At 44.2% G+C, this 22,316-nt stretch overlaps 1 protein-coding gene across 5 annotated transcripts in view; it reads right to left on the bottom strand.

The window, feature by feature from the left end:
* antxr2a (ANTXR cell adhesion molecule 2a) overlaps positions 1 to 19,586 on the bottom strand; it is a 129,427-nt gene extending 109,841 nt beyond the window's left edge. For all 5 annotated transcript variants that reach the window (XR_008810750.1, XR_008810752.1, XM_056286670.1 and 2 more), the window contains exons 1-9: positions 19,028 to 19,586; positions 16,496 to 16,567; positions 10,750 to 10,821; positions 9,601 to 9,682; positions 9,314 to 9,418; positions 8,704 to 8,772; positions 6,797 to 6,877; positions 1,283 to 1,343; positions 875 to 967 (exon numbers count right to left, since the gene is read on the bottom strand). Coding sequence is in view for 3 of the 5 variants with exons in the window: in XM_056286670.1 (XP_056142645.1) it covers positions 875 to 967; positions 1,283 to 1,343; positions 6,797 to 6,877; positions 8,704 to 8,772; positions 9,314 to 9,418; positions 9,601 to 9,682; positions 10,750 to 10,821; positions 16,496 to 16,567; positions 19,028 to 19,194 (802 nt within the window). In the remaining 2 variants the exon portion in view is untranslated. The remainder of the gene's footprint in view (positions 1 to 874; positions 968 to 1,282; positions 1,344 to 6,796; positions 6,878 to 8,703; positions 8,773 to 9,313; positions 9,419 to 9,600; positions 9,683 to 10,749; positions 10,822 to 16,495; positions 16,568 to 19,027) is intronic.
* Between the last annotated feature and the right edge of the window lie 2,730 nt (positions 19,587 to 22,316).

Below are 22,316 nucleotides of genomic sequence, written 5' to 3'. Positions count from 1 at the left end.
CTTTCCCGTCGTGTAATTTTCCAAACCATTTGTGATGCTTTACAGGGGTAAGAGGTAACGTGAGCTTGGTCTGCGACCAGACGCGTAAAACAAGTGCCCTCACTGATCTGTTATTCAGTCATTTAGTGTGCATACCCCACTAATTCAATTAAGGGTCTGGGTAGGGGGACAGTAATATGGAGGACAGATCACCAGTCCAAGTATTTAGTATGTTCTATTCTCCATTCATAATCTGTCTACCCTTCTTACAAACTGTCTACTCTGCTTACATACGGTGGGTTGAATGAATTATTTTGTCTTTTTTTTCAAATCAGGAGCTGAAAAGATCAAATAGGATTGGTTCTGGGGGCATCTGGGTGGCGTAGCGGTCTATTCCGTTGCTTACCAACACGGGGATCGCTGGTTCGACTCCCCGTTTTGCCTCCGGCTTGATCAGACGTCCCTACAAACACAACTGGCCATGTCTGTGGCTGGGTGTCCTGGTCGCTGCACTATCGCCTCCTCTGGTCGGTCAGGGCGCCTGTTCGGGGGGGGGGATAGCGTGACCCTCCCACGCGCTACATCCTCCTGGCGAAACTCCTCACTGTGAGGTGAAAAGAAGTGGCTGGCGACGCCACATGTATCGGAGGAAGCATGTGGCAGACTGCAGCCCTCGCCGGATTGGCAGAGGGGGTGGAGCAGTGACTGGGGACAGCTCGGAAGTGTGGGGTAATTGGCCGGATACAATTGGGGAGAAAAATGGGGGGCGGGGGCAGGGGGGATCCAAAAAAAAAAAAGGAATTGGTCCTGGTGAGGTCAAATGACTGGGACGCTCTGGGTCTGGCGCTGCACAGACTGCAATTACTACTGGGAGCTTTGTCTCCCAAATACTTACTGAAGGTCTGCTTGTTGACTTCGAAGCTGCACACCACAACATTATTGTGGCCAAGGGTGAAGCCATTCCCTCTGAGGACCATGTCGAAGGACTCTGCGGTACATAAATAAACAAGATGGAGGATTGTGAGGAGGAGGAGGAAGAGCCAGGGAAGACTGGCAATCAACACCTACAGAAAAACTGGTGCCCGTTACAGATATCGTCCTTCTCCTATCGGCACATGCAGCTGTAATCTCGCCAGAGCAAAACCTCAAGTAATTATTTCTAGATCTCAAAATCAAAATTACCCTTTCCAAATTATTCCTCTCATTGTGCAGGCCTACACCGAAAAGAGTATGGAGAAAGACTCCATGCACTTGTTGTGTACTTGGCCGTAAGGCGCTACCGTACACGCGCACATCCACTTACGATTCAGGCACACGCTGGAAGGTTCCACACGCAGGATCTCCGTGCAGGACTGCTTTAATATCTGAAGGATTAAAAAAAAGAATAGATATGTTATTACACGAGGGGAGAGAATAAATACATCAAGGCCCAGACTTTATCAGCACTGTCAAGTTTAGAAAACAGATTAAGGCGCAACACCTGAGAAATGTCTGGCGCCTGATCAGGGCCTGGCGGCTACGGGGGAGAGCACCATGCAGAGAAACGGGGAGCTGTGTCAGCCTTTATGGGAAAATTATGCAAGACTATTACATTCTTCCGTTCTATTAAAAACCTGGGGGATTTCGCATTATCATATAAAGAGGCCCGTGTGAGCCCACTGTCACAAAGCTGCACTGTCTCCGACCATTCAATAAATCAAGAAAGGACAAACTATGCAAATCCCACAACAGAGTCGGTAAAAAGGAGCATATTAACCGCAATACAGGCCACTTGAACCTTTCAGTCGACGTTGGGCAAAACTTCAATCTGAGCTGCTGCAAGGGAGGGGGCTTTATGGCGCCCTTATTAAATATGATGGTTTGATATGGAACCGTTAAACAAAGAGAGAGGGCTGCAGATGACAGCTGAGAGGATGTGCTGCAGCGCCTTGCTTGCTATGCTCCTTCCTGTGGAAGTCACTCACTCGACAGTTTTCCAACAAAACACAAAGCCGACTGAGTGCCTGGGTTCAAAAATGTGGGTAACAGCCTTCCACCTGCCTTTTGGGTTCAGAAAAGTAGTTTTACATTGTATGCCATGTTGTACTGCTTTTAATTTTCATTTAATATCGCTGGAGTACTTTTACAGGGGCAATGCACATTAATCCATGTAAGAAGTGCCAGTTTTGGTCCACTCGGCTAATTTTCAGCTGCAGTCCCTGAAGCCTGATGTTAACAGCTATAAATAATAGTCAAAAACAAAACATACAAACACAAGAATGCAGTTAGACAAATATTTCCTTTATCTAAACTACCAATCACAACAGGTGATTTCTGCAAATAGCGGTACTAGGCTGTACAGTATTCACTTGTTTGGTGTTGTACATGTAGGAGACATATTGCACTAACAGGAAAACATAATAATGATTTCCTATAAGTGCAATATGTCTCCTACAAGCACAACAGTATTGCACTAAAAGGAAAATATATTAATGTTCTCCAAACAAGTGAATACTGTACATCAGAGTACTGCTATTTGCAGAAATGACTTATTGTGATTGGTACTTCTTACTCTTTGCACTGAGTACAGAAAGATAATCACCCCATAATGCTTTGCTTACTTGCAAATTAGATATCTATCATCATCATCATCATCAGTTCCGTAACTATGGAGGTTGTAGGAGCACAGCTGATGCCCCAACAAGTCTTTTCCAGCGTGTATGGTGATTGAGTTTGGTTGAGTCATCATTATGTTTCAGTAGGGGGAGTACCTGGTGGTCCCTATCCCCTCTCCAGGTATGGATGGCCGTTGGTTCACAGAGGAACTCATCCGCCCTTTGGCAGGTTTTGTTTTTATTCCTGCTGGGTGTCCACACACCCTCCTTGCTCCACTGGAGGTGCCGGTTTAGTCGCAGACCAGCCGACGGTTGCAGTTTAACATCATACCCAGGACCACTTCAATAGCTTAGAACATAGATCATGTGTCACGGATAATGTTAGATGTTCTTTTCTATTCTAAAATGTTTGTGTCCTTGTGTTCCATGCTGAGCCGTCACAAATTCCTAATATGTGTAAACTTACCTGGCTGTTAAATTTCTCCACCAAGGTAATTTCTTTTAATAGGCAGCAGTTCATTTCAGAGATTGGAAGAAAGAAAAAAAACAACTTCTACGGACTTGTTCCTCCCTACTGCAGAAATATAGGAGGATGAACTTTGGCTGATGGTGAGATTAAGGCTGTCAGGTTGGCTGAGCTGCACAAGAGCTGCTCATGTCTTCGGGATCAAATGGCATAAAATAATTTGAAGGCTGCAGGGGAAAGAGGGACATCCTCCAAATACCCCAGTCAGGGTTATCGTTGGCAAGAGGATCAGAGAGTATGTGGCTTGGATCAGATGTTTTGGAGGAATGATTTGAGTGAATTAGAGAACGAGAATGCCATCACAAGTTAATTTCCTAGCATCACCTGACTTCTGACCTCTGAGCCCATGGGCTTTGGAATGACCTGCCTCAGCAGCTCAGGCAAGCCAAATCATTCAAATCCTTCTTTAAACTTTTTTTAAATTTTTTCTTTTAGAAACGCTATTTTTTGTGCATTCTGTTATTTTATTTATTTATTACTTTATTAATCCCTGTAGGGAAATTATTCTCTGCATTTAACCCATCCTAGCTGTGTAGCAAAGAGCAGTGAGCAGCTGCCGTGCAGCACCCGGGCACCAACTCCAGTTCTTCTTTCCATTGCCTTGCTCAGGGGCACAGACAGGAGTATTAACCCTAACATGCATGTCTTTTAGATGGTGGAAGGAAACCGGAGCACCTGGAGAAAAGAAAACCCACCGCAGACACGGGGAGAACATGCAAACGACACACAGAGGACGACCTGGGATGACCCCCCCCAAGGGTGTACAACCCCGGGGTTCGAACTCAGGACATTCTTGCTGTGAGGTGACAGCGCTAACCACTGGCCCACGGTGCCGCCCATTTGAATTTGTTTCATGGCCAGAACAGGTTAACTAAATTAATAGTGCTTTACGGAAACAAGAAAACAAATCTCCAAATTATTTTTATTGCTATATCCTGATACTACCAACACAGTCTGCTTAACTATTTTTTCCCCCAGAGGAACTGATGAACTGAGGAACGAAGGGAAATGTGTGATTATGTTGCAATTAGACAGTAATTTGGGGTTTTCCCTGTGGTCCGCATCACCAGACAACAACGGCCCAGTATATACAGTTTAAATAGCTCATCCAATGGGGAACTTTGGCAACCAACTTTGCAAACAACGCTGTAAAAACTTTGCCTCGCATTCTGTGCAAGCTCTATCACATTGGTCACACAGTCAGCACTTATCCTGCACCAAAAGGCTGCACAGACGATCTCAAATCCTGGAAATCCAAGCAAGGATGGAGGAGGAAACGTAGACAAGCATCTAGAATTACTGATCAGGGGAGAATGTCCTTTTTTTCCCCCCGTTTGGATCCCAAAAGAGTCGCTCCGCTTTGCGCCTCCCAGGACTCAGTTAATCAGAGATTTCTGTCATGCAGGATATTGTCACACACACTGGTACTGTACCACATGGGCTCCACCTCATATCATCCTTGGTTCCAATCCAGACCTGTCATGCATTTCATTCCTTCTCTTTCTACACCCTGTGTTTCATGTCTGTTTTAACTGTTGCGTCTAACAAAGGCAAATATCCTCTAAAGAACTGCATCTGTTCCTTAAAACCATCCCATCTACACCTTTAGTTGATGGGAAATCCAGATCCATTTCAATCAGATTCATCCAAGCTCTGATTCGACACAATCCTTCTAAATAAGGTGGCCGTCCATGACAGACTGACTGGTTTATCCTCTTTGGGCAGTCTGCCAGGTATGTTCTTACCAAAAGTGTTTATAAACTAATAAAGGGAACTTTAAGAGTTTTGACACATCATGGCTGCACTCCCATAACTGTCGTTTCTTAAGTTTCACAAAATCTAAATATCCTGTTTTGTTGGGGGGCATTTTTGGGGATAATTTTACAGGAGAGTAGGTAGTAACAGACAAGGCATAAAAGAGGGGAAGGGGATAGAATAAAGGTCCTGGGGCCAGCTTTGAACCCAGGGCATTGCTACTAGGTCAAAGACCAAAGACCATGGGCGTTCGGGTAGCGTAGCAATCTATTCCATTGCCTACCAACACGGGGATCGTTGGTTCGAATCCCTGTGTTACCTCCGGCTTGGTCGGGCGTCCCTACAGACACAACTGGCCGTGTCTGCGGGTGGGAAGCCGGATGAGAGTCTGTGTCCTGGTCGCTGCACTAGCGCCTCCTCTGGTTGGTCGGGGCGCCTGCTTGGGGGGGAGAGGGAACTGGGGGGAATAGTATGATCCTCCCACGCGCTACGTTCCCCTGGCGAAACTCCTCACTGTCGGGTAAAAAGAAGCGGCTGGCGACTCCACATGTATCAGAGGGGGTGGAGCAGCGACTGGGACAGCTTGGAAAATAGGGTAATTGGCCAAGTACAATTGGGGAGAAAAAGGCGGGGGGGAGAGACCAAATTGCTTTGAGCCACCAGGGCACCATATTTATACTTTTAATCCTTGTGAATATTGTTGAAGATGCCTTTGTCTTGTGAAATCATGTGTAATTGAGGACTCGTGAGCTGAAATGACAAGAACCAGGATTGAAGAGCCTGGTTTGCTTCATAGTTGACTGGAAGGCCAATATCCATCAATCATAGTAATCAATCTAAACGTGTTGGTGTTCGGCCATGTTTCAATAAAGCATTTTATACTAAAAAGAGTGCCGTGGTTCTCGCTCTTTATAATTATTGAACCCTTGTCTTCAGCGCAAGAAAGCCCTGCAATAACCATTCTTTCTGCTTGAATCGATCACGGCCCTTTGCTTGGTATCACACCAGAAACACAACACATATCCTTCGGGATTTAGTACTTGTAAGCACATTCCTGACAGATGTGTCCAGCCTCTCTTACAACACAATTGGCTAAGTCAGTCTTGGCCTTGTTGAAAAAATCAAGTTCAATCACACCAGTGAGGGTCAGTGTACTCACTGAGGGTTTGTTTCACAGCAAGATGAAAATATTGCTATGCAAGACCTTCATCTTGACTGGAAGAGGTCCACTTTAGCTCAGTAACAAATGGAAATGATCAGCATTTTGGCAAGCATAAGTATTTGGTGACTCAGAAGAACAAATACCATTTAAGAGTCTCACCGCTGAGATGCAACAAGTCTTGAGCGATTGCTTCTCTACTTAGTTATCATAACACAACGATACCTGCAGCTGTAATGTCTGACCTGGTCTGAAGAGCTGCAGTGAGAGTTTCTGTGATATTTTATAGTCTCCTCACAATAGCAACACTGTGAGAAACATGTCATATGTCCAGTGACTAACTATCAAGCTGCTGTTATTCCCTAGTCTGCTGCTTAGAGTGGGTTGGACATTTCCTGCGCTGTCCACAAACTAAGAACACAACTACCAGTTATTTCCACAGACTTTTTTTTTTCACTCATCCACCTTCGTAGAGTTGCTCTTCAAATAACGATTGGTCTGTTTAACTAACAGTAAATAATAAGAACTTCCATAACCAGGGCCGAAGTCCCCACCTGATTCAAAAAGTCACCAACATTTTGCATGATTATTAGAAGAGTGAAGAATCACTAAATGAAGGCTAGTTCCTCGCTGATGTGGCGTGTGTCATCATTTGGCTGGTGGCTGCATTGCAATGATTCCCCACCCTCATCAAAAAAAGGTCCCAAATTGACCGGTTCTGACAGTTAGTTATGATTATGTAACACACAAATGGTACAGGTCCAAGAAAGCAGACAAACTCACTGAATTCACAATGCCTTTGAGTGCGTGGAAGCCATCTTTGACAGGGAACACTTGGTCTTTGCTGCCTGCGACATCGGCAAGCTGTTAACATTACAAAAAAAGACAGGCGATGAGTAAATGATGCTGATTTATCATCTTTTCTTTTCATCTTTTATATTTTATTCATTCTGGCAGGTGGTTGTGTATGTTTCCTAGGCTTTAATCAAGTCGTAGGCAGGAGAAGATGACAGGTAAGCTGTAACAGATGTCCATAGTGTGGTAAAACCTTTGCTCTCCTGTTACCAACATCACTGCACACACTGGGAATAATATTGCCTTTTTTTGAACTAAAGAAGAAAGAAAGCCACTTTATTTTGTCATGTATTCTTACAACAAATTGTATTCTTACAACGAACTTCTTCTCTGCAATTAACACATCCTATTGTATAGCAGCAGTGGGCAGCTGCAGCACCCAGGAACTAACTCCAGTTCTTCTTTCCATTGACTTGCTCAGAGGCAAAGGCAGGAGTATCAACCCTAACATGCATGTCTTTTTGATGGTGGAAGGAAACCGGAGCACCCGGAGGAAACCCACGCAGACACGGGGAGAAAATGCAAACTCCACACAGAAAGGACTTGGGGCAGCCTGGGGTTCGAACCCAGGACCTTCTTGCTGTGAGGTGACAGTGCTAACCACTGGGCCACTGTGCCCAACTAACAGAGAAATTTCAAGGATTGTAGGTGGTTACCAACAGTTAGAAAAAAGATGCATCACCACTTTTGTAAAAATGTCAGTGCCTCTTAGTTCCCTGACAAAAGAAACATTTTAATTTCAATGCAAGGCTAAGCTATCTTCTTATCTTCTATCTCAGCCATCTTTTCTATTCTGCAGTACAATTATAATAACTGAACATTATAAGCAGTCTTATCAGCAACAACTATATTACCATAGCGGGAAACAAAACACGTGCTGAGGCCCACGCAATTTCCCCTCGTTCGCCCTCTGACGCTTTACAGGCACCCCACCACCTATAGAGGTTACTAGCTGCAATGGTGAGACAAAATACTCCAGCCAGTGCCCCAGCTGGAAGTGCTGTCATTTGGATACCCCACTACACCCGGCCAACCCAGAAGCAATACTAGGATTCAAACTGAGAACCTCAGTGTTGGGACACAAGTGCAACAATCTGCTGCGTCACCTGGTTCTAGTAATTTGAGCATGCAGAAGCATTTACATCAACTAATCAGAGGAGGGTGCAACACTAACGCCCATGGAACACATTAGCCATGTTGCAGACGAAGGAGATTGTTAGGAACTTCTCCTCTCATGTGTCTTCGTGTTTTAGTGGCTACATTTAATACCAGTATGTATAGCTTGGTGCTCAGCACATTATGATTTCAACAAATGGAAGCTTGCTTACAATGGGCTTGTAGCTCCAGTGAGACCACATGTAGAAAATGAATGGGGAGGCATCACCTTTATTGTTCCAAGGGTCCAGCTCTCCTTGATCACGCTTGAAAAGTTTAGTGTGGGCCAACAAAACAAACTATCTTAGCTATGGTACTATTTAGCTTAGCCTAGGTAGTGCAGCAAAGTGGGGACGTGATTATCTTAGCTATGGTATCTTAGCTATGGTACTAATTAGCTTAGCCTAGGTGGTGCAGCAAAGTGGCTACATCATTATCTTAGCTATGGTAGCTTAGCTATGGTACTATTTAGTTTAGCCTAGGTAGTGCAGCAAAGCGGCTACGTGATTAGCTGTCTTGTTATTATCCACCTGCATGCTGTTACACATGTAAGGAATTCAGCTCGAGCCATTACCAAAAATAATCAAAGTCTATTTATTTCAAAATTGAGGAAAATCTATTGGATAATTATTGATACCGTTTTATCACCCAGCACTAGATTAAGCCTTTGGTTGTCTTACCTGCTGCTCATTGAAGTCCTTGATACCCACACAGAATACTCGGGCGCCATAGCGCCTTGCTTCATCAGCCTGCAGTTCAAACAAATAAGCTTGTCACATGGATAATTTAAATGAAAAGCATCCACCATAAAACACGAGTTACCTCTGCCGTTTTCCCTCTGGCTCTGGAAGCATCCTGGGGATTCTTCTTCTCATCCTCAAAACTTTTTTTGCCAAACTTCTTTTTTCTTTTTTAAAGTTCCTATGATTATTATGCCTAAATCAGGTGACTAAACGAATTCTAACATTTCAATGGTCATTTGAGAGCTCAAAGGTTTCAACACAATCAAGCTCTGCCAAAGTTCAGAGGTACCCGTTCGAGACAGGATAACTCCCAAAGTTGTTCCATTACTAGTCAATTTGACAATGTGTGAGTCACAAAAACAATGTGGGATGTATTTGGAAGGCGGTAGGTCAAAATTTTAGCATACAATTTTTTAAAACTGCTAAAATGTAAGTTTTTGGCAGAATGGGGTGCAGACCAGCTGTCCTGAGTTAGTCCAATTAACTCAGGACAGATCCCACTCTTCCACAGACTCCAACCTAGACTACTCTACAATATGAACCTCACCTCCTTCACTGTGAGTTCGTGGATATACACTGCAAGTTTTCCATCTGTCAAAGCCAGGATGATGCTGGAGGACTTTGTCTTCTGTTCTTGAATTTGCACTGAGGCCTTCAGGTTGATGCACAACACAACAAAAGAATGACTGAAAAACCAATACTCCAATAAAAGATAAACCATTGGTCAAAAGACCAAAGACCAATAAAAGTCTGATTTCGTTCACATTTCGAGCAGTTAAAAATTCAAAAGCATTTAATTGTAGTTGTGACAAGGATCAGAGAAAATTAATCTACCTTTTTAATCCCCTCATGCATGTATGTTTCTCCAGCTGGTTTCACATCACGCAAGCGTCTCAGACCTTCTTCAATCTCGTTTCTTAAAGCAAAGGTATAACCAGAGATTGATACATCATCAGTGATAATATAAGTATCCTCTACTGAAATTTTAAATATGTAATAGGATCATTTGATATTTTCAATTTAAGCATATTGGGCACACTCCAAAGTCTTTGGCTTAGTTCTATTATTACCATGTTACCATTCCTCATTCAAACCAAAAGTTGCAGCCAGCTGCAAGCTAATCCAACGGTTTTAGGGCAGGTTCTAACCTTTTAAGTGTTTAACTAAAAGACATCGTTTTGGCAATCTGGGTTTTTTTCCCCCTCCTTTTCTCCCAAATTGTATCCGACCAATTACCCCACTCTTCCGAGCCGTCCCAGTTGCTGCTCCACCCCCTCTGCTGATCCGGGGAGGGCTGCAGACTACCACATGCTTCCCCCGATACATGTGGAGTCGCCAGCCGCTTCTTCTCACCAGACAGTGAGGAGTTTCACCAGGGGGATGTAGCCTGTGGGAGGATCACACTGTTCCCCCCCAGTTCCCCCTCGCCCCCGAACAGGTGCCCTGACCGACCAGAGGAGGCGCTAGTGCAGCAATCAAGACACATACCCACATCCGGCTTCCCACCCGCAGTCACGGCCAATTGTGTCTATAGGGACACCCGACCAAGGCAGAGGTAACACAGGGATTTGAACCGGCAATCCTCGTGTTGGTAGGCAACAGAATAGACCGCCATGCCACCTGGATGCCCGGTAATTTGGTTTAAGCTTTTTACTGCATTGCAAAGTGCCTTGCAGAATGATTACTGCACCCATCTTTTTTTTTAGCATTGGTGGCCTGTTAATGTCATGCTTCACCCAGAATTATATAGGGAGTGGAACCCCTTACCATGGCAGCGCCAGTGCCTTGCTCAACCCCCATTGAGCTGTACAGGGAGAGAATCATCTAATATTGGCTGTCAAGCTCTACCACCTGAACTGCACAGGAATAAATGTACCGTAATAATATACCAGGTATGTAACAGGTGGCTAATAAGGAGAACGTAAGACTGTAATGTAAAAATGTCAACGGTTGGTTGAAAGTTGTGTTGGGAGCCACCGGTACCTGTCTCCAGTCAGAGGTAAGAGGACTTGGGCTTGGGCTGAGAACACGATGAAGGACACCTTCATATTCGAACTGTAGAGAAAGACAGAAGCACAGTAGTCATAAGAAAAGTGCACCCCGCAGTATTCTGAGTATACTGTAGAGGTAAAGTTTATGAATAATACATAATAATTGTGTGACCATTTTTAATACCAGTTAAAACGAGATACAAGACCAGTACTACTGGTCAAATGGAACGTGTAAATGAAATAACGTCAGAATAATCAGAACGGAGGATTGCATGTCTGGCCTGATTCCTCACCAAACAAGAAAGCAAAAGCACAAAAAAGCCTATACTATAATAATAATAATAATAATAATTTTATTTCTGTTTTCTTTTGATCCAAAAGAAATATTGTCATGGGTCGGAAATTATAGTCGTCTTTCTAGTTTAGTTTTCTTTTTGCACTCAGTACAGAAAAACCTATTATCCCATTACTTCCAACATATCTTTACTTCGTTTGCCATTTAAATTTAGATATTCTACTTTACATGTTCATCAACATCTTACATGTTCTGTGTGAGAAACCACCAGTTCCTGGTATATGTGTTTAAATCACAGCGAATAAAACAGATTCTGAAAAACGAGGAGGGAGAAGGGGGTCCATCTAACCATCGGAGAAACCGGGGTCCCCTCGGCCGGCAGAGTATATTTCGGTATCTAATTTAGCCTCGTAACTTCATCTTTTCGAGGTTTTCCCAAGTTCAAGTTTCTCTCTTACTCAGTTCAAATCCCTTTTATGCATCACAGTGACTGCTATAATGTATTCCACAACATCTCAAATTCAACTATCAACCAGCATGGTAATTCTAAATATTTAAAATTACTTGAATATTTTCAGTGTGACTGTTTTGCATGAGCTCAGTAACACATGTGAGTTGATGAGAAATAAAATGTCTGATGGCAATTAATCAAACACTTCTGTAATGTCAGCTCATATTATTAGCTTATGACTTAAAGCCATGTTTTGACCTCACTGAGGGTGGAGGAAGTGAGTAATTAACACTCAAGACAGGAAAACAGGTTGTTGTGACAGTGAGTCATGCAGACACACATGCACGGATCCCCTTGTACAAATATATAGCCTACTTTATACCCGTCACTTTGACTGAAAGGGTCTGAACAAGCCATTGGACACTGCATTGTTCTCAGACCTGTGAGTTGGATATCCAGCTCTCTCTCTCTCTCTCTCTCTCTCTCTCTCTCTCGTCCTACTGCACCCAGAGAGAAACGGTGTTTCATTGTTTTTTAGAATGTGTGAGGCTTACCCCCCTGTTTCTGCTATTAGAACATTTATTTAGATCATCTGGGGAAAGTTTCTGCAAACAGAATTTTATTTTTGGCTTCAAATACAGCCAACGTGTAAAATTTAAATGCCAACCGTTAAACTTCATTGCAGGGCAGGCAAAAATGGCTATCTATGTGAGCCGGAAAAAAAGAATTGAAGAGTGTGTAGATTGTCATGTTTAACTGTTGTTTAGCAGGATGGTCCAGGCCAGGATAAGAGTAGATTTCAATTATTACAAAGCAATGAAAGATCTGGACACATTCACAGCTTTGTGGTGTTATAGTAGTGTTATAAAGGGGTGCTGTGTTCAACCATGGAGGATGATGAGCTGGTTTTTGCTGCAGAGCTTGGATAAAAGGGGTCTTACCTGTTTTTTCTATGTTTTGAGTTGTTGTTGAATGATTATTTTTGGGATTGTTAAAAGATGCCTGTTGAGAATTTGTAATTTGACAAATGTTGTTTATATGTTTAAAAAGATTTCAAGTCTGTTGTTTTGATAATTTTTTTGTTAAATAAAGACTTGTTTTAAAATTCAAAAAAAATTCTCTCCCTCTCTGTCCGTGTCTCTCTCTCTCTCTCTCTCTCTCTCTCTCTCTCTCTCTCTCTCTCTCTCTCTCTCTCTCTCTTTCTCTCTCTCTCTCCTTTTTTTAAGGGTCTGAATAGGCCACTGGACACTCCAGTGTTGTCAGACCTGCGTTACATATCCAGCTCTCTCTCTCTCTCTCTCTCTCTCTCTCTCTCTCTCTCTCTCATGCAGTCTGCAACTTTTGTATTCTGCACTTTTAATTTTCTCTGCCTTGTGGACAATCTCAAAAAAAAAAAAAACCCAAAGACTGTAAGTTACAAACGTCACTGTTTGCTAGAGCTACACAATCAATGTCTATCAATGCCATCTCCTATTACAACGGTCACACACGCGTGAATGCAGGCGAATGACCATCGCCTACTGAGGCGAAATTCGTATTTTGCTGTGCTGAATGTGGGCGGTGCAGTACGTGACGCACACGGAACTCAGTTTTCTGGTTTGTAGTCCGTTTGAGCGGTTGTCAGTCACACATTGTTGTTGGTTTGCGATGGGAAAATGTACACTGAAGTCCATCCATCCACCCACTATCCAAGCCGCTCATCCCAACCGAGGTCACGGGATGCTGGAGCCTATCCCAGCAGTCATTGGGCGGCAGGCGGGGAGACACCCTGAACAGGCCGCCAGTCCATCACAGGGCCCACACACACACACACACACACACACACATTCATACCTAGGGACAATTTAGTACGGCCGAGTCACCTGACCTACATCTTTGGACTGTGGAAGGAAACCGGAGCACCCAAAGGGAACCCACGCAGACACGGGGAGAATATACATTAGCCGGTCAAAGTTCACCAAAATTGAACTCCATGTGAAGCAAAGATACAAATTTCTGTCGCCAGCAGAAGAGAATGCTTTATTCGCCCGTTCGCTCGCAGAGAATGGAAGTAAACAGGAGGCGAATATTCACCAATGTTAATTTTGGCAGCACGGCGGCGCAGTGGTTAGTGCGGTCACCTCACAGCAAGAACATCCTGGGTTCGAGCCCCGGGGTTGTCCAACTTTGGGGGTCATCCCGGGTCGTCCTCTGTGTGGAGTTTACATGTTCTCCCCGTGTCTGCGTGTGTTTCCTCCGGATGCTCCGGTTTCCTCCCCCAATCCAAAGACATGTAGGTCAGGTGAATCGGCCAAACTAAAAATTGCCCCCAAGTATGTGTGGGCCCTGTGTGATGGCCTGGCGGCCTGTCCAGGATGTCTTCCCGCCTGCCGCCCAATGACCGCTGGGATAGGCTCCAGCATCCCCGTGACCCCGAGAGCAGGATAAGCGGTTCGGATAATGGATGGATAACTTTGCACATGTGTGACCATAGCCTAATCATATTCATAGTTAGCTGCTCAATATGCACATTTGACCTATTAGTAACTGTTAGCTCTCATTTTATGCACTCTGAAAATGTCACTTCCTCCTTAATTCTTTAAATAGTTGCAGATATCTTCATATCAGATATTAATGGCTATTGTTAAAGATAATCAAAGTATGCAATTTCTCTCCATACACATTCTAAAATGATTTTTTTGTTTTTCTACTTTACAATGTTGTGTTCATGTCCAAGTGTATCTGTGCTGAACATCCCACACTGACATATTCTGAGTATGTGCAGTGTTCCTCAGTTGTCAGTAAAACATGAATCATGGGGAAATAAGTGTTGTGATATGCAGAAATGTCATCTCGGCAAAACAGCAACTTCACCTACTAGAATTTTGCTCCATCTTGGAAGTAAAACCGTGTGAGTCAAATGTAATTTTTCAAATATTGCAGCACACAGCTACAGGGGAATGCGGCCTTCTTGGACAGCCCGTCCTCCCTCAGAGATTTAGACCCAGTGCTCCCTGAGCTCGACAAGAGGCGAAGCCTTCAGAGCATAAGGAGAGGTGCTGATATTTCTCACCCACAGGACACATGGCCCAGTCGCGAGCCTCCCTTGCAAACACAGCACAGTCTATAAGCCACGTGCAAGGCCGGATTTGGCAGTCGTGGAGAGCGACGTCCTCCTCCATTTTCCACTCCCAGACCCTGACAGCGTAAAAGTGAACCAAAGGGAGTTGGTGTATCAGAATCTGCGGGTGCTAGTTTTATGTGAAACTTTGGGCTTGATACTTCCTCTACAATCTCTTTCTCTCTTTCATATATACTTCAGATTAATGTTCCTTTATTTACTAGTGGAGGGTCAATTGTGTATGTTTGCTCTTCTTCACATCTTCCCACAATTTCCACACATTCACATCTGCACTTCTTGAAGGCATTTAGGTTGTTGTGTGCCTTGCTCAAGAGCACCACAACAGTAGTTTATTTTAGAGGGGAGAGAGCTACATAACGGGTGGCACGGTGGTGTAGTAGGTAGCGCGGTCACTTCACACTAAGAGGGTCCTGGGTAGGACAGGTGAATCGGCCGTACTATACTGTCCCTAGGTGCGACAGTGTCAGCCCTGTAGTGGACTGGTGACCTGTCCAGGGTGTCTCCCCGCCTGCCGCCCAGTGACTGCTGGGATAGGCTCCCGCATCCCGCGACCCCGGTTGGGATGAGCGGCTTGGATAATGGCTGGATGGATGGATGGAGAGCTGCATAATGCATTTTACCAGTCGGGCCACAGAGTCGAACCAACAATCTTCTGGTTCACAAATCCAGAGCTTCTCTAAACTTGAGGCTATTGTCCGTGGACAGAGTAATCTTCCTCTCTGGTAGAAAAATTTGACAACCAACTTAAATCTTATGAAATGAATTAAGAGGCTGTGTTGCCAGCTGATCCTATCAGAGGGTTGGTGTGTGTGTGTGTGTGTGTGTGTGTGTGTGTGTATGTAGCAGGAGGTTGTTTGAAGTAGTGAAGTTTGCCTCCACATGGCGGAACAGAAGTTGCTCTTGGTGAGCAAGCATTGTTAAGCAGATTGTCTCCTTTGCCTTCCAGAGTTGTCTTGCTTTACTCTACATTGTCTGCCCGTCAGCTGCTCTGCGGTGGAAGCAGGGAGACCCCCCTTCATCTTCCACCCCCCCCCCCCCAGTGCAAATGGCCATTCTCACAGCCCAGAAGACTGCTCCTCTCTGCCACCCACTCCCACCTGGTGCCTTTGCTATTTTCTTCAACCAGCCACTTGATTCTGGCTGGGTCGCTACCGTCTGTACTGTGCTGGCTGGCACGCACCGTTTGACTCAAACCGTTATGCAAGATCAACGTTTCAAGCAAGTCACTCCGATTGACGTCGGGTACTTGTCTTTATTTTGGGAGGGGGTATGAAGCTCACACAGGCACGAGGGTTTTCGCAATGGTGGATTTATGAAACAGAGGGAAAGACCGACCAGCTTACTGCGAAATTAACGGGTTTGCCAGTCACAACCACTCCTGGGGGGGTTCAGCTAAAATAAGGGGATTTATTCCAAACAAAAGCCGCTAATATGCTTTTAAGACAAAAATAAAAACGTTATCATCCACATTCTCTTCGATGTGGATGAGTTATACTGTAAAAAACCTGTCAGTTGTCAGCCTATGAATTATGACGACTATCAGCTTTTGAGCATTAATTTTAACTTTGTTCAATCAGCTATTTTGTCAGCATGGGTATCATCTTGTCTTTGTAATAAACCTAGTTGTAAGTCAGATTCGCACTCTTAAGTCTTAATTCCTTCACTGTCTCACTAACAGATGTTCTTGTGTACACCAATAGTTGTTTTTTCCTACTTTAGAAAGTCATGTTTATGCCGTTGGCATTCTTTATGTTGAGCATACTTTCGAGACAAATTCCTCAAAGACTGCAGACCATCTTGGTTGTCAATAAGGGACCCGAACTTGAAAATTATTTAAGGTCTTGATGAACAGCAAGGGCTTGCATACTCACCTCACAAATCGCTCGGTGAGATTCTTAACGAAGGAAAAGATCTCGACCCAGTCATTGGAAACACTTCCAGATCTGCAACGGGGAAAGGACACAAAGGGTGGTCAACCTACCATCATCACTGCTTGAAAAACACAGCGGGTATGATAAACTGACACCATGGCTGACTGAATATAAAAACTGACCATCCAAAGCTTAATCTGGTGGTTGGTGTTAGTTTATCACCCAAGCTACAACAACATTTTCACTATAACTTCTGTTTACCAGTGCACAGGATTTGATGCAACAATCCCTGTCATACTCCAGCATTGACACTCAAGACCAGCCCAGACATCACGCTAATGTATTAATTAGGTGTCTTGACCCCATGTACTAACCTATCAGCGGTTAATATAGAGGACTTCAGGTTTCGCTGTCGTGGCTCTAGTGCCCACCTCACAGGCAAACTACTCAAACCAGACCGGAGCCTGTGTGAGCTAGCATGTCGTGGAGTTTATCCAGAGGGCACCTTCCCTCACTGGCATGTCACCAAGTTGCGCACAGTAACCTAGCCTTATTAATTGGATATATTTTAGCAAAATTGAAATTAATCAACAAGGATATCCCAGTTTTTTAATCACAGAAACTCATGGCATCCATTTCTGGGCATAATCAAGGGCAAACCAACGTTAGGTGGACGTCAGCTTGCAGCCCTTGGCCCACCTTACCCCCTCACTAAGTCAATCTGAGCGATATGAACACAGTGCGTTAAAAAGTGCCCTTGATCAAATGAGGAAGAGGTAATTAAACCAATAATTACAATCCAATGTGTGTGTGGGAGAACATAAAACAGAGTAGTTTGACCATTAGGAAGCTCATCTTTAATGTGGTCTCTCTTCCCCCGGTGTGTCTGAGACAAGGTCATTCAGACAATGGGGCGAAGGGGCGATGCACTGGACTTGGACAATATAAGATTATCTGGTCACAAGCACATTGGGTGGCCTAATAGTTAGCAAGTGCATCGCATCCTGCTAACTGGAGATGGAAGTCACCTGTCACAACCGTGCTCCTCATGTTCCTCCTGCTATGTCTCCCTCAAAGCTTTCCTATTGCATGTCTTCATTTTGTAGACACTCTCATCAAAAGCTCCCTGTAATGCCATGACTGTATATACCTGGACACCAGTAGCCCTCGTGGGAAACGAGTTCCTGACCCCTGTCCCTTACATGCTGAGTTACCCAGAACAGTAGCTCTTCTATCGTCTTCATTCAAACCACAGTAGGGCTGCTGAAATGAATTACCCCAATTAGGAGGGGGAAAAAAGTTATTGTAGGCACACACAGATGCTGAAAATGGGTTTTTACATAAATGTCACGTATTTGGGCATGAAGGACCAGTGACAGTCTATAGAGATAGGTATGCTGCCATGGCAGAGGGTGAAAACATTTAAAGTCCAGCTGGCAACAATTCCCTTATCCTCCCGATTCCAGGAAAGAGCAATCACTAGACTTCTACATTTAAAGCTGCCATTCATAGGCCTAATCATAAGTATGTTGTTGTGCATTTTCTTCAAGTAATCCATGCCATATTACCATTTAGTAGTAGGGAGAAAACATTGTAGACTGTCCAGAGCAAATTAAGGTTTATTTACTCCTCTTGTGCCAACATCCTCTGTCATCATCCTGTAATTAAGCAATTAAAATCAGGGTGGAGGGGCTTGAATCTAGGGCAGGGAGGAGCGGTGATTTCACTCAATGGCTCTGGAAGATGGCAATTCTCCAAGTTTGGGGAGGACAGTATTATAAACCTTAGCAGGCTGAGCTCAGCAAAATCGTTTAGTGCAATGGTTTGGCTAAAAAATGGTTTTGCGTGGATGCAAGATAGGGTTCAAAGGTCGTAGACCATTCAGCTGGTGGTTCAGCATCTTATCAACGTTGTTTAATGGTTTGTACCATCAAGACAGGAAATGGCCTATTTATTCTCCATAAACTTTGAAAAGTCCCGGCCTATGGAGGCCCATCGGGGAATGCTTGAATGAGGGTCACCAGGCCAGGTATTATGAGGCGGCTGCCACTATACTGGTAACCTGAGTACAGAGAAGAGGAAGTTCTCTTTGTTCTTTTTTTAAAGACATGGACATTTCTGTCCCTCGATACGCTAGCATGTCTCATGTATCTACTGCTGGTCTGACTGGCCCTTGTTGTCTCTCTGGTGCTTGCATGGTCAGAAGAGACCAAGTTTGAAGCACTGGCTCAGCATCAGCCTATCTGATGACGTAGGCTACTCAGTGATGGAGACCTACTACATAGGGTATCTATAGATCAATACGTAGGTTTATGCACTGATTTGTATGAATGTCCAGCAAACTGAATAACAGCAAGATCTTCCATCCTTTTATCGCGATGAACAATTTCTGGAGTAGGTCAACTCCTTTATCTTACTTATATCTCTTATATTTCAATACCTTTTCGTCATTGTGCAGTGTCAACACCGGTGTCAGCCTGAACTTAAACCACCCAGTGAAAACCTGAGGCCTCGACGCATTTTCTCACTTACTTGTCCAAAACAAAATACAAGTCGTAGTTTCCTTGACAGGACACATCTTCTGCACAGCAGGACGAAGCAAACAAACCCAGCAGGACGACCGCAGCCGCCGCCTCCGCCGAGGTCCACCTCGACTTTCCACGAAGGGTTTTCATCCGGGCGGTCGAGCGTGACAACATTTCTGCCACAAGACAACAGCAAGCCGTGGAAAACAAAAAAAAAACCGTTCGCTCTGAAAGGAAACCGTGTTAAAACATCTCACAGGTCGCCGAGAGAGAAGAGGCAGTCGCAACGACACGCTGCTCCGGCGGCGCTCCGTGCGTAGATCAACATGTCAAAGTTACTGCGAAGACAACAAAGTTTATACGCGGGTCCTGCGAAATGTGGGAAAGTCACGGCGCTGACGTCATCCGCCGAGTTTCTTCATCCCCCTTGACTCACAACCGATAATGGCCTCCGTAAACCACCGCGCGCTTTACTCACGGGGGTCAGTCTCGTCGTCCTCGGACCACAACTCCGCTCCCCCGAACTTTGGTATCGCCAGAGCGACTCGCTTTCCTCGCACCGCGCATGCGTGAAGCGGAACCAGCTGTTGTCGGTTTGTGGGCCCGGAGGTCACCAGCGACATCTGCGCATCTGTAGGTGAAGACTACCAGATAATGGGCGTTTTTATTTGACTTCTTTTGTTCTTAACCCGAGTTATTCTATTGGAGGGATACTTCAGAACAGTCCAGCCATGCTGGGGACGTATGCGGGAGTGGTTTGTTAAATGCTTCGATTAAAAAAATCCAACAAATGATTCTTTTACTATTTATTCAGAATCCTGATTACCCTGATCAGTGTACAAGTGTAAATATTATTTTATTATCATTATTATTACTATCACTAATAGTAGTTGTAGCAATAGTAGTGGTGGTAAAAGTTGTAGTAGTAGCCCTATAAATATAGTTGATTGTTAAATAAGCCCTGTTAAAAATAGTTTAGTCTAGTTTAGTTTATTACAGTTCAGTTTAGTCTGGACAAATTGAGTTTTCTGTGTCCCCTCAGATTCAGCGTATTACCCTGAAGACCACTACTTTAAATACATGTCAGACCGGGGCTCTCTGCTCCTTCAAGTGTGTCCTTAATTTAATACAGTATTGCCATGTGGCAACGTAAAATCAGAAACTCCAGGGCGCTCCCGACACAAGGGGAAGAGTGACTGTAAGCAGGGGAAATGGAAAAGTCTGTTGGCAAAAAAAAAGAGAAAAAAAAAGCAGGAAGACACTGCAGATGTTGCAGCCATATGTGTAAAACTCTGAAATCACAAACACTTTGGAGAGGGATATTACAATTTTGAATATAGACCTATGTACAGATTCTCTGATATATTATATGACATTCATACGTGCCTATAAATAACAAAACAAATATTTATGAGTGGCTTGTTAGTGAAGGCTTGTGTCAGCGATAAGCAAGTATCCTGATGTTGTGGACAGCATCTGGATCTCAAAGTCATCTGGTGAGAGATTAAGAATTCTTTTATCTCTTTAGATAAGATATCCACCTATCCATCCATTATCCGAACCACTTATCTTGCTCTCAGGGTCTCGCGGGGATGCTGGAGCCTATCCCAGCAGTCATTAGGTGACAGGCGGGGAGACATCCTGGACAGGACGCCAGGTCATCACAGGGCCGACATACTCACTCACTCACACACTCTCACACACACACACATTCATACCTAGGGACAATGTAGTATGGCCGAGTCACCTGACCTACATGACTTTGGACTGTGGGAGGAAACCGGAACCCCCGGAGGAAACCCACGCAGACACGGGGAGAACATGCAAACTCCACACAGAGGACGACCCGGGACGACCCCCAAGGTTGGACTACCCCGGGGGTCGAACCCAGGACCTTCTTGCTGTGAGGCTACTGTGCTAACCACTGCACCACCGTGCCGCCTAGATAAAACATAAGGAATGTTTTCCCACCAACTCGGGTTTTTATGTTTGTATAATTTTTTTTTCTTTTGAGGTAAGACTTTTTTGAGCCTCTCAAAAAATTTGTATTCACTGATAAAAATGAATAAGTAGCACATGTGCATCAAACCCAAGATCTCACTTTGGCCTTCACAGGTAACAGAACGTAACACAGCACAGCACAGCGGGACACGAGGAATAGTATACCAGGGAGACATCAGTCGGGAAAATACAAAACATCCTGGCGCTTGACTCTACTGATTCATGATGAGTAACTGACTTTTCAGAGAACCTGCATATTTCTCTCCTTCCCCCGAGGTGACGGTCAGGTACGCGGACACCTTTCATCAGGTTTTTTCCACTACGGGGAGGGAACTTCAAGACTGAAGTCACCATCTCAACCTTATCTCTGAACAGCTCATGTTTAAGCAAGGTGTTGGCTTAGGACAGGACTGCAGGCTATAAACACAGACATGTGCTCGAACTGAAAAGTCCACAGTCTGCCTCAGGACTCTTTCGTGTTTGGTTCTGTCTGATGGAGACATTTTCACTAGCTTTGCTTTTAGGTTTCACTAGTTTTGCTTTTAGGTGGACTGTATTCTTGTTTGTCAACCTCTGTTTGTATAGCCATTACATTTTCCTTATTTTTAATAATTCCCTGTAGTTATAAAAATGCTACTCTTGTCTTCTGGTCAGGGTACACAGCCAGCCCCTGGAGCAGGTATGGGTTAAAATTTGTGCTCAATGGCACGGTGACTGATGAAGTGAACCTGTTGCCTCCAGCATGTATTTTACCCAGCGTCAGCCCATTCTGCTGCTAACTGAAGGACATTAGTTTCCTTGTAATCTTCAGGATTGTTGCCTACAGATAGAGACAGACAGACAGACAGACAGACAGACAGACAGACAGACAGACAGAGAAAGACAGACACAGAGACACAGACCGACAGTCAGACACAGAGAAAGACAAACAGACAGACAGACAGACAGACAGAAAGAAAGACAGACAGAAAGACAGACACACAGAGAGAAAGACAGACACACAGAAAGACAGACATACAGATAGACAGACAGACAGTCAGCCAGACAGACAGAGAGGCAGACAGACAGATTTGTAATTTGTAATACTGAGCTACACAAATAAAACTGACTTGACAGACGGACAGACATACAGATAGACATATAGATAGATGGATAGACAGACAGACAGACAGAGACATAGATAGATAGATAGATAGATAGATAGATAGATAGATAGATAGATAGATAGATAGATAGATAGATAGATAGATAGATAGATAGATAGATAGATAGATAGATAGATATTTAATACCTAT

The sequence above is a fragment of the Lampris incognitus genome, chromosome 1, assembly GCF_029633865.1.
Source record: "Lampris incognitus isolate fLamInc1 chromosome 1, fLamInc1.hap2, whole genome shotgun sequence".
In the NCBI taxonomy this organism is placed as follows: domain Eukaryota; kingdom Metazoa; phylum Chordata; class Actinopteri; order Lampriformes; family Lampridae; genus Lampris; species Lampris incognitus.
Note: the sequence above shows the minus strand (reverse complement) of the source record. Positions and strands in the feature narration are given on the sequence as shown.